Here is an 11,927-nt window from a genome sequence, read left to right as displayed (position 1 = left end):
AAAAAAAGAAATTATTCTTTTCACATAAGCCTATATACACTATCTAAATGTAGTCTACATTTTCATGATGTTGATCATGAAAGAATTTTCATACTGACAGATCAGACAGTGTCACTTGTTGCATACTGGTACTAAGTCAGTTTCCTATATTAGAGTATTTCTGTATTCAACTGACAGATTATACAAAACCAGCCTGTGTGCATCTCTGGAGAATGTTTCTGAGATTAAATAAATTTGAATATGGCCCATTTGAAAAGACTCAGTTGAAACATTTCTGTTCATATACTGACTCTTCAGGATTATTCTTTTCCTGCTAACGCAAATTACCTTAGATTTCTTGTGATGTCTTTGTACTCTTCTTCAAATTGCTGGTTATCCCAGGATCTTCCTGGATTATAGTCAGAAAAAATAAAAAGGCACTATATTATTGCCTAAAAATCCTCAGATGCCAGGTGGAGGCATTAAAACAGTTAAGCAGCCCTGAGATATTCTTTAGTGTCACAACATTCTATATAATTAAATTCCACCAACATGCTCTGATTGTATAAATGAGAAAATGATGTCATCCTTACCTACAGCAGTCATATTCCTAAATGTTTCCTGCATCACATCTCTGTAGAGCTTCTTTTGGGATGGAGTCAGCAGAGCCCACTCCTCCTTGGTGAAGTTCACAGTTACATCCTCAAATGTCACTGCCTCCTAAACAAACATGCATGTTTCTTCAAAGAAGGTGGAGATGCACACCCTGAGATATCTCAACTCCTCTCATAAAAAGCTAAACTGAGGTTGATGCCTTCAACTCTGAACTCCATGTCTTGGTCCCCAAACCTCTGTGTATGCACACAGCAATTTTTATGCTAGGTTGCAACTCATTGCTAAAGCAACTGCAGAATAATAGCACTGATTGCCCTGCAAGTCACCCACATTGTAGTTTTGCACTGTCTCTAAAGCAGAGCTCGTAGAGGGAGCCCACAAATCACCACCCACAAAGTACAGGAGCAGATAAATATCTAATGATTGATTCTGATAGACCATAGGTTATACCTTTCAAACCTTATTATTTATAAAACTGAGTCCTTCTACTTGATTGTACTGTATTGAGGCAGCATTTTGAAACTTGAATTTTGATTCATAGAAATAACTTCAATGAATATCAAATCAAATAAGCTGATGAATAATAATTAAAGTGCAAATTAAAACTACTATATAAGAGCAAGCCTATGGGCAATGAAAAAGGCAGAAGAGTGGCATATAATCTTATAGTTTCGTGACACCAAATGATAACTTTGAACTCAGAAGAAACACCAGGATGGTGTAAGTCAGGGCAATGAGCTGAAGAATATGAATAAGCTGTATTAAATGCAAATTGAGCCAGCATATTACAACTTACTTATTGTCACACTAAAAATATCCCTAGAGAAACCACTGGTTCAGCATCTACCTGGCTACCTCCTTTACCCCTTACTTTTCCACTTCGTATCTGTCCCTCCTTTTTTCCATAAAAAAATCCCTTTTGTGTTTTCCACTGATGCATGTCCACCTAAAATTTCTTCTTTTCCCCAGTGTGATACTGTTGTCAATCAAAATCCTACCTCATCCAGCGTGTCCATTTGGGAACACTGTTTGTGAGGTATTGGTGAACTGTAGAAATTATGTGAGCAGCGATGTGTTTCTGTTTCTCTGCACTCATACATGAACTGCATGGACGTGTGAGTGCCTACTTCAAGGAGTGTAACAGGTGTGCGTTTAACAGATGGCCCCTTCTGCATGTTGCCCCTTACAGCAGGATTTTCATATTCCCTATTTAAAATTGGTAACATATTACTGAAGTTTTGGTATTATAAAATGCAAAAACTCATTTATTGATTTTACTTCATTTACTTGTTGCACTGCTCCAGATACTTTTTGGCAAGTGCCCTAACACTGATTTTCAGTGCAGGCAACATGGAACACTTTTTCCAATTTTTTTTTTTTTGTTTTTTTTTGTTTTTTAACTTTCTGCAAAGCTTTATTTCAGAGGGGCTCAGTCCTTCTTGGCAGCTGCCTTCCTCATGGCAGCAAGCACGTTGCTCAGCTCCTCACACTTCCTCTTAGCAAGGATGTGTGTCCCCACCCTTTTCTTGATGAACTTGAAGGTAAGCTTGTCCTTGGAGACCTTGAGCAGCTCCATTTCATGCTGCTCGTAGGGGGCAAAGCTGTACACCTCCCAGATCATGCCCTGCATGAACTTGGTCTGTTTGGTGAGTCACTACTATTCTTCAATGGTTGTTGTGGTGGAAGGTCCAATTTAAATGTGATTTGTACCTGTTTCCGGCTGCGCGGAGGCAGCTTGTGCGTCTGAGACGCCCCAAAGTTAGGACCTTTCTTTGCACTCTTGAGGCGCCGGCGGTGGCTCTGCAGCTGTCATCATGCCACAGAATGAATATATTGAATTACATCGTAAACGCTATGGGTACCGCTTGGATTACCATGAGAAAAAGAGAAAAAAGGAAAGTCGAGAGGCTCATGAACGTTCAAAGAAGGCAAAAAAAATGATTGGCCTGAAGGCTAAGCTCTACCACAAACAGCGCCATGCACAGAAAATACAAATGAAGAAGACTATCAAAATGCATGAAAAGAGAAACACCAAGCAAAAGAATGATGAAAAGACTCCACAAGGAGCAGTACCTGCCTACCTGCTAGACAGAGAAGGACAGTCTCGTGCAAAAGTACTTTCCAACATGATTAAACAGAAACGGAAAGAAAAGGCGGGAAAATGGGAAGTTCCTCTGCCCAAAGTTCGTGCCCAAGGAGAAACAGAAGTATTAAAAGTTATTCGAACTGGAAAGAGAAAAAAGAAGGCATGGAAGAGGATGGTTACTAAAGTCTGCTTTGTTGGAGATGGTTTTACAAGAAAACCACCTAAATATGAAAGATTCATTAGGCCAATGGGCTTACGTTTTAAGAAGGCCCATGTAACACATCCTGAACTGAAAGCCACCTTTTGCCTGCCAATACTTCGTGTAAAAAAGAATCCTTCATCGCCACTGTATACAACTTTGGGTGTGATTACCAAAGGAACAGTGATTGAGGTGAACGTGAGCGAGGTGGGCCTTGTGATGCAAGGGGGCAAGGTTATCTGGGGTAAATATGCTCAGGTAACCAACAATCCTGAAAATGATGGATGCATCAATGCAGTCTTACTAGTTTGACAAATGTTTCATACAGTAACTTCTTACACTTCAATTGAAGACTACAGACCAATCAGGAAAACCGTAACTCGAATACTGCTCAACTGTCATAACTACGTTCATCAAGAAAGCTATTTATTAAATTGTAGAAACAGTAAAATGGCCCAGTTTTACAAATTGGTCTTTTATTAGGGGTCTGCTAAGGGCTTACGTGTGAGATTGAACCATTTGAAAAAGTAAATGTGAGTCTTTGCATTAAAGAATAGGTGCTCAACAACACAGACCTCTCATTCCTAAAAAGGTACCAGAATTTAAAATCAGTGCATATAAGAAGGTTATATGTTAGGTGTGCGTCTCAAGTTTTGTGATCTGAATTAAATGGCCATGGCTTGAACTTTGGGTTTCTGTATATTAATCTAATCACCAGATGCTTTAAATTCTTTTTATTTTTTAAAGTCTGTCTTCAGAGTACAACCAGTATGATTAACTGTGCCTTTAACAAAATTATTCAACTTCTAAACAAATTCAGTATCTAAACGTATCTTCATGAATGTAACTGACAAAAAGAGGGGAAAGAATTTCACAGCAGACCAAAAAACAATCACAAAATAAAGGTTTAATTACACTTAAAAAAAAAATTCCAAGAAAATAAACAACTATTCCGGTTAAAATAAATAAATAAATAAATAAATAAATAAATAAATAAATGTGATTTGTAAAGATTCTATGATTTCAGAATGGAGGGTATGTGTTTGGTAATTTTTGAATTTATCATTACGCTAAGCCCAGAGTGGAGGATAAAACTTGTGTATTTGAGAACTCCTATTTAAACTTTTAACAAATTTAGCATGGTTCAATATCTTAGCCACTTTCTTTCACTGGGACCAGCCAAACTCAGCTGAAAGGAGCAGGGTTTATGTATTCTCACAATATCACTTCCCCTTCTCTTGGTTCCAAAATGGAGACTGGAAGAGAATCTGGAAAAAAAGGTCCACATACCACAGCAATGAGAAGGTAAAGGTGGGTGTAAGACAGACAAGAACCTACTTTTCTAGGCTGTAGTCCTAGTAACTCACTTCTAAAAAACCCCACCTCCTAAGAGCACATTCTGGTACTGAACTCCTCAGTGAACACATCCACTGGAGACAGGGAACAAAAAACCATTTAGTTTTCACAGTTAGGACACATTTAGTGGGCAGTAAGATAAAAACCATACTTTGTTTCTGGGTTAAAAAAAGCACACAAAGCACAGCCTAGTCTCAAGCACAGAGCAACCTCACCCAAGTCAAGTCTCTCAACCCTTCTGCTCGCTGCACAGCATGGTGAGAAGCAGGGCTGCAGATACTGAGCTGGGAAAGTCAGAGCTCCAGCCACAGTGGAATTACCCTTCTTATCCTAAGATGCATAGTTCCTTCAGAAGCTTCAGCCTCAACCTGAGAGCTGGAAAGTACCAATGTGTACTCCAACAGATGAGCCAAGAACAGAGATTTCTCCACTGATGTAGGAGCCCCAATTCCTGCCAAACCTAGTTCTGTTCGCTTCCAACTAGAAATTATGCCTCCAAGAAAAGTTTTGCTTGTCTTTGCTCACTTAGTGCTGCACATTCAGTGAGGTCTCCCAGGTCCTTCCCAGCTCAGTTGAAGCTGCAGAACAAGTCAAGCTGAGCCAGCTTGGGAGTCTCTCAGCCCTACACTGGGGGCTTCTGACTTGGACACCTGACAAAGGGGGATTCTATCCTCTGGCCAGCATGTATGATTTGACTGTTCATACAACCCAAACATTTCTTCACTCATGCAAGTGTGCTCTGTTTTGCATACTGAGTCACAGGGAGAGCAAAGACAACATGCTGAGTGGAGCACAAACAACACATTCTAAACAAAACCCTTCTCTGCTCAGGTTTTCTCCCGGAATATTGACTTGACCTGGGCTGTTGGATCACTGATGTGAAGCAGGATTTGCTCCAAGCTTTGCAGAGCTGACTGTGTCCTCTTACTGTACTTTGTGTGCTCTTTGTATTTGTTGTCCTTGGTGATGGGACTGCAGCTCTGTCACTGCACTGCCAGACTCAGTGATACATAGAGAAAAGCACCACACCCAAGGAAAAATGTGGGCCCAGGCAATGGCGGAACACAGATGGATACAAGAAGGCACCAGGAAAGTCAAGAGTGAAAACAGCTACATGAGACATGTAGCTCCATGGCGCAGGGTTTCTCATTCATTGTAATTCAATTTAAATCATTTCCAGTAAACAAAATAAAAGCGTATCAATAGGGGTTATATTACTTTTTAAAAATGAGGAAACTGATATAATTTAGTAGCACTATTAAGCAGAGGAATTAAAATCACATTGAAATTTTCGTACACCTCATACAGAGGCAACTGTTTTCAAGTTTTCTTTTCATTTTTATTTATTTATTTTTTTAAAGGAAACATTTATTTTTTTAAAACATTTATTTATTGTGTGTGTGTGTGTGTGTGTGTGTGTGTGTGTGGCCAGCTCAGCCTACCAGGGAGCGGGGCTGGCTGGCATGTGGTGCTGGGGGATCGAACCGTGGTCCCTGTGCTTTGCCAAGCTTGTTCCAAGTAGGTGCTTTAGACCACTGAGCCATCTCACCAGCCCTCTTTTCATTTTTAAAAGAGGGAGCTTGTGGGTTAGGTCGGTTGTTTAAAGCACCTGCTTGGGCAAAGCCAGTCAGGTGCAGTTTGATCCCCAGCTCCAAATGCTTGAAAGACCCGCCCTTAAAGCAGCCTGAGACAGCCAAAAACAAAAACAAAAAAAAAAAAAAACAAAAAAAAAAAACCCTTTATTTTTTAAAGAGAATAAAGAACAGTAAAAACAATTAGAAATGATACAGTTCAATACACAAAACAAGAATTAAATGGTTATGTTGCATAATGCTGTCTTCAAATTAGTTAAGATTACCAGTTATGAATATGCAAAATTGGTTAAAAGTTATGCTAAATTAAAAAGGAAAAAAATGTAAGCATTAACTGCTCCTTTCAATAGACCAGCAGAAATCAGCAATACAATTCTCCATGTTGACCTGTGTTTATAGATAGATATATCTTTTCCCCTTTCTTTCTTCTTTTCTCCTTTTCTTAATCCCAGTTGTTTTTTCCCTTTGAACAGATTCTTTACATTTCACAGGCAATTTATTTTGCCTGAGGTCACAAAGAAATGCAGAATCCTGAAAACCAATCTCAGCAGGAGGCCACAGCGAGGGCTGCATGCAGCCCTACCCTCACTCGCTCCCCTGTGATGAGGCAGTGTGTCTCAGTTACTTCTCTCTCACTGCTGGAACATAACAGTCAGCACCCAAAAGGAAGAAAGGGAAGGTTTATCTAGCTCAGAGTTAGTGGAGATTTCAGTCCATCCTCAGCTGGCTCCAAGACAGAGGGGCACATGGCAGAGGGCAGCAGTTCATGGAAAACAGCAAAGAGCAAAGGGAGGAGCAGCAGCTGTGGAAGCTAGCACGCCTCTCTCCCTCACACCGTAATGCAGATTATCTGCCTCAGAGTGGTGCAGCACTGACACCCATAATCCCAGGATTGGATCAAGATTTAACCCCAAACTCTAGAAGCTGACCCATGACTACATGAGGCTTTGGGGGACAACTTAGATGCAAACCATAACAGGGACAGCTATAGGACACATTTTCCATGATATCCTCTACCCTCCTCATGGGTAGAAAGCTTTTCTTGTTTGGCACATTAATTTTTCTAACATAATGTTCTGACTTTGTGTCATGTGATGGTTAGACTTCCACTATCAAGTGGGTTGGGTTGAGCGACGCCTAGGATACTGGAAAGCACATGTCTGAAAATGTCAGAGTGAGGCAAGGAGGCATGACCTATGAGATTACACCCGCTTTATGGTCCCTGCCATAGCTTGCATCTAGATGTCCTCACAAAGCCTTGTGTAGTCACAGGTGGGGTTTTTTTTTTGAGGTGGCTTACCCCACAGAGTGATGCTCGGGTTAAGGGTGTCCCACCCTGGGTGTTACTGCTACCCGACCTGAGGGTGAGGATCCTGGGTGGAATATAAGGGATACAAAGAGGGCTGCTGCCATCACTTGTTGCTGTCACTTTGCTGCACTCTGCCTACCTTTCCTGGTCCATTTATCACCTGTGATGGTCATATGTCGTGCCATCCTCCCTGAGTCAGCTGACTCTGATCTGAAACCTTTTCTCCTTTAACTCTGGGTGCCAGGTCTTTTGTCTCAGTATCTAGTAAAAGCGGGCTCTGAGACAGCCCCTTCCTCTCAAATCTCTCTCCCTCCTGAAGAATCTCCACTGGAAGGCTGAAGAGTTGATGCTGAAAACCTGAAGAAACATGAGAACAACATCTATATAAGAAAAATTGATGATTTATATTTCATTTTTTTCTAAATATTGTCTTTTTTTTTTCTTTTCAAAGGCTTTAATACTCAAGATGTAAAGAATGACTGGAATATTCTAGTGGTTGACATAATTGTTTCTTGAAAGCATTCATTGCTGAGGTACCAAGACAGATATCATTCTGAAGAGTTCCTTCCCTGCACTCTTCCCTGAATCAATATGCTGTCAAACAAGGCAGCTTATTTTTGCTACATTCATGAGACTTTTCCCAGTGTCAGTTGTCTGAAATTCTAATAAATAGGTGTCATCTGCCATATCCAGGGGTTCTCTTTTCATTTAGATTTCTAAGCATAAAGATGTCTACCCAAAACACACTTCTCAAAAAGTAAAGCATATTTGTATAACTGTGGATGCTCCAGTGCTCCTTTAGGCTGAGATCTAATTGAAAAACTTCAGTACACCTGTAGATTTGATGGTCAGGTTGGAAAAATGCTTGATATTGTTACTGCACTGAGTTTGTGACATCTTTGTTTTATCATGTCAAAATTATTTATTGCTTTAAATCCATGTTCAGCCTGAGCTACTCTTGATGCTGACAGGCTTCAGTGTTGGAAAGTAGGTGACTCACATACAGATTATTTTGTGGGTTTGTTCTTTGAGAGCATTGCCTCTGATTGCCATAGGGCTTTTACTAGAAAATGTTTGCCTTTTCACCTACAAAGATTTGATGGAATCAAAAAATAATAACTACATATCAAGAATACCTGTGAAGGGCACACTTGCAAAAGAGACTTGTGTAGTTTTTGTGACCCTGAATTGTACTGTGTCCCCCTGCTGAGTAAAAACCACCAAGTCCATTTGTAGGCTTACTGTTTCTCTACTGGCTTGTAAGGCACAAACGAAGAAGGGAAGGCCCACCCTGTGTGTGCCTGACAACAGCCAATAAGCTTGTACTCTAGGTAGAATTAGAAATGAAAGAGAAGTCACCCCTTTTTCTGTAGAAATGCTCTAGTATTTGCCATTGCCTTTAGATGTTGTTCTCACCTTTACAGCTGTTACAAGTCCTAACTATTCTATTCCTAATGATTTCCATGTTCTGTTAACCTTTTGAAAACAATTTCCATTGTATATTATATCTAAGAATCCTAGACGGTCTTCTCCCTTTAAGAGAATACCTGCTCCCCTGTCATTAAAAGTAAGGATATTATTGACATCTAGAAATGATCTCACACTCTATTGACCATCTGTATAACCAACTTTGAAAATCATGAGAGGAATTTGGGAGCAGGCAGGCACCGGAACAACTCCCAGAGGAAAGGCCCAGTTTGGGAACCTGTGGTGGAACTCCCAGGAGAAAGGCTAGGGGAGAGGACCCCCACCACCACTCTGCAGCACCTCTCCACCCTGCCTGCTGAGTAGGAATTTCTGCTGCGTTCCAAGAACCCCCAGATCCAGTACTAGCCCAGGCTCAGTGAGTGCGTGGGAGAGCTTCTGGCTATCCTGTGCCATGGGGACCTGCCTGTCCAAGCCCAGGCTCAGTGTGGATGAGACCCTCCTCCACCTCCTTGGGACACCCCACCCCACCACTCCGCAGCACTCCCACCCCCACCCCACCTGCTGAGTGATACTATCTGCCACGTTCTAAGGACCCCCAGATCCAGTCCTAGCCCAGGCCCGGTGAGTGTGTGGGAGAGCTTCCAGCTACCCTACGCCAGCGGGACCTGCCAGTCCCAGCCCAGATGCACCTTGGGTGAGACCCTCTTCCACACCCTTGGAAGCCTCCCATCACTCTGCAGCAACCCTCCACTCTGCCCACTGAGTGAGAATTTCTGCCGCATTCAGGGGACCCCCAGATCCAGTCCTAGTCCAGGCCCGATGAGTGTGTGGGAGAGCTTCCTCTTCCTCCTACTCCACCTTGTCACCTCCAGACTCAGCCCAGGACTGGCATACAGGGCTGGGGTGAAGATCTGCAGCTGCAACCCCTGCAGAAAGAATAGCTACTTTGAGTATATTTACTCTCACAGAATAGAAGACACAGAAATGGACAGATTCCTAGAAAGGTATAAATAACCACAACAGAATCGACAAGATATAACCACTCTCAAAAGCCCAATAAGAGCCAATGAAATACAAGATGTAATAAAAAACCTACCGACAAGGGGAACTACCTGCTCGGGCCCCCCTCCTGTCCCTCTCTTGGACAGGAGCTTTCCTTCTCTCAATAAATATATTCTGCTCATTAAAAAAACAAAACAAACAAATAAAAAACCCCCAAAACAAAATCTACCGAAAAAGAAAAGTCCAGGTCCAGATGGATTCAGAGCTGAATTCTACAAGAAATTTACAGAAGATGTAGTCCCTGTACTCCTCAAAGTCTTCCGTGAAATTGAAAAGGAAGCAGTCCTCCCCAAATCATTCCTGGAGACAAGTATTATACTGACACCAAAACCAGGGAAAGATGCAACTAAGAAAGAGAACTACAGGCCAATCTCCCTCATGAACATAGAGGCCAAAATCCTCAATAAAATCCTAGCAAATAGAATACAGCAAATCATCAAGAAGATCATACACCATGACCAGGTAGGATAGATCCCAGAGATGCAAGGATGGTTATATATTCGCAAATCTGTAAATATAATATACTATATATCAATAGAGCGAAAACTAAAAACCACATGATCATCTCCATTGATGCAGAAAAGGCTTTTGACAAAGTCCAACACTCATTCATGCTCAGAGTCCTACAGAAAATTGGAATAGATGGCCTCTACTTCAATCTGGTAAAAGCCATTTATGAAAAACCAAACAGCTAACATAATTCTAAATGGGGAAAAACTGAAATCTTTTACTCTTAGATCTGGTACAAGACAAGAATGTCCTCTATCACCACTCCTATTCAATATAGTTCTGCAATCATTAGCTAAAGCCATTAGGCAAGAGAAAGAAATAAAAGGAATAAGAATAGGTAAAAAAGAAGTTAAATTATTATTTGCAGATGACATGATATTTTACTTGGAAGATTTAAAAAACTCTATCAAGAAGCTACTAGAATTAATACAGAAATTCAGTAGCATAGCAGGTTACAAAGTCAATACCCAAAAGTCAATAGCATTCCTCTACACAGACAACAAACACACTGAGAGGGAAATTATAGAAACAACACCTTTAACAATAGCACTGAGGAAAATGAAATACCTTGGAATTAACCTAACTAAAGAAGTCAAAGATCTTTTCAAGGAAAATTACAGTACTCTCAAAGAAGATCGTAAAGGATTTCAGAAAATAGAAAGATATTCCGTGTGCCTGGATAGGAAGAATCAACATTGTGAAGATGGTCATACTCCCAAAACTGCGGTACAGATTTAATGCAATCCCTATCAAACTGCCACCAACATACCTCACAGAGCTAGAGAAATCATGCCTAAAATTTATTTGGAACTGGAAAAGACCTAGAATAGCAAAGGCAATCCTGGGCAATAAAGACAAAGCAGGAGGCATTACAATTCCTGACTTGAAATTATACTACAAGGCTACTGTGATAAAATCAGCATGGTACTGGCAACAAAATAGACCTGAGTATCAATGGAAGAGATTAGAAGACCCTGAAGCACCTACGAACACCCTGATCCACTTTATCTTTGACAAAGGGGCCAAACATACTCACTGGAAGAAAGATAGCCTCTTTAACAAATGATGCTGGAAAAACTGGCTCTCTACATGCTGAAAACTAAAACTTGAACCAGGTCTATCACCATGCACTAAGCTAAAATCAAAATGGATTAAAGATCTAAACATTAAAATAGAGACACTAAATCTCCTGGAAGAAAAGTAGAAGGAACTCTTGAAGACATAAGGGTAGGTAAAGAGTTCATGAACAAAATCAAATCATACAGGAAACACTTGAAAGAATTAACAACTAAGACCTGCTCTTACTGAGAAGTTTTTTCATGTCAAAAGAAATTACCAACAAAGTGAAAAGAAAACCCACAAATTTGGAAAAAATCATGACAAATAAGTACTCAGACAAAGGTCTGCTCTCTAGAATTAATAAAGAACCAAAAAACATTAGGGCCCCAAAATTTAAAGATCCAATCTAGAAATGGGCATCTGAGATGAACACATGCTTCTCAGAGGATGAAATTAAAGAAGTGAATAAATATAAAAGAAAAAAAAATGCTACACGTCACTGGTCCTCCATGAAATGCAAATTAAAACAACACTGAGATATCATCTCACCCCAGAAAGAATGGCTATCATAAAGAAATCACTGAACAACATATGTTGGAGAGGCTGTGGGGGAAAAGAAACCCTTCTGCACTGCTGGTGGGAATATAGACTGGTGCAACCATTATGGAAATCAGTGTGGAGACTCCTTAGAAAAGTTGGACTGGAAATCCCATTTAAACCAGCTATTCCTCT

At 40.6% G+C, this 11,927-nt stretch overlaps 1 protein-coding gene and 1 pseudogene across 3 annotated transcripts in view; one reads left to right on the top strand and one right to left on the bottom strand.

Moving 5' to 3' along the window:
- The window catches only part of LOC101579661 (zinc finger protein 709-like), a 22,140-nt gene that overhangs the window by 5,038 nt on the left and 5,175 nt on the right, over positions 1–11,927 (bottom strand). For both annotated transcript variants that reach the window (XM_023704798.1, XM_023704799.1), the window contains exons 2-3: positions 573–699; positions 328–388 (exon numbers count right to left, since the gene is read on the bottom strand). In XM_023704798.1, the coding sequence (XP_023560566.1) occupies positions 328–388; positions 573–699 (188 nt within the window). The remainder of the gene's footprint in view (positions 1–327; positions 389–572; positions 700–11,927) is intronic.
- LOC105744000 lies at positions 2,389–3,213 on the top strand (annotated as a pseudogene). The gene has a single exon (XR_001117359.2). The product of XR_001117359.2 is annotated as a ribosome biogenesis protein NSA2 homolog pseudogene (transcript).

Source organism: Octodon degus, unplaced genomic scaffold (assembly GCF_000260255.1).
Source record: "Octodon degus isolate 3935 unplaced genomic scaffold, OctDeg1.0 scaffold00204, whole genome shotgun sequence".
NCBI lineage: Eukaryota > Metazoa > Chordata > Mammalia > Rodentia > Octodontidae > Octodon > Octodon degus.
This window is presented reverse-complemented; position numbering and strand designations above follow the sequence as displayed.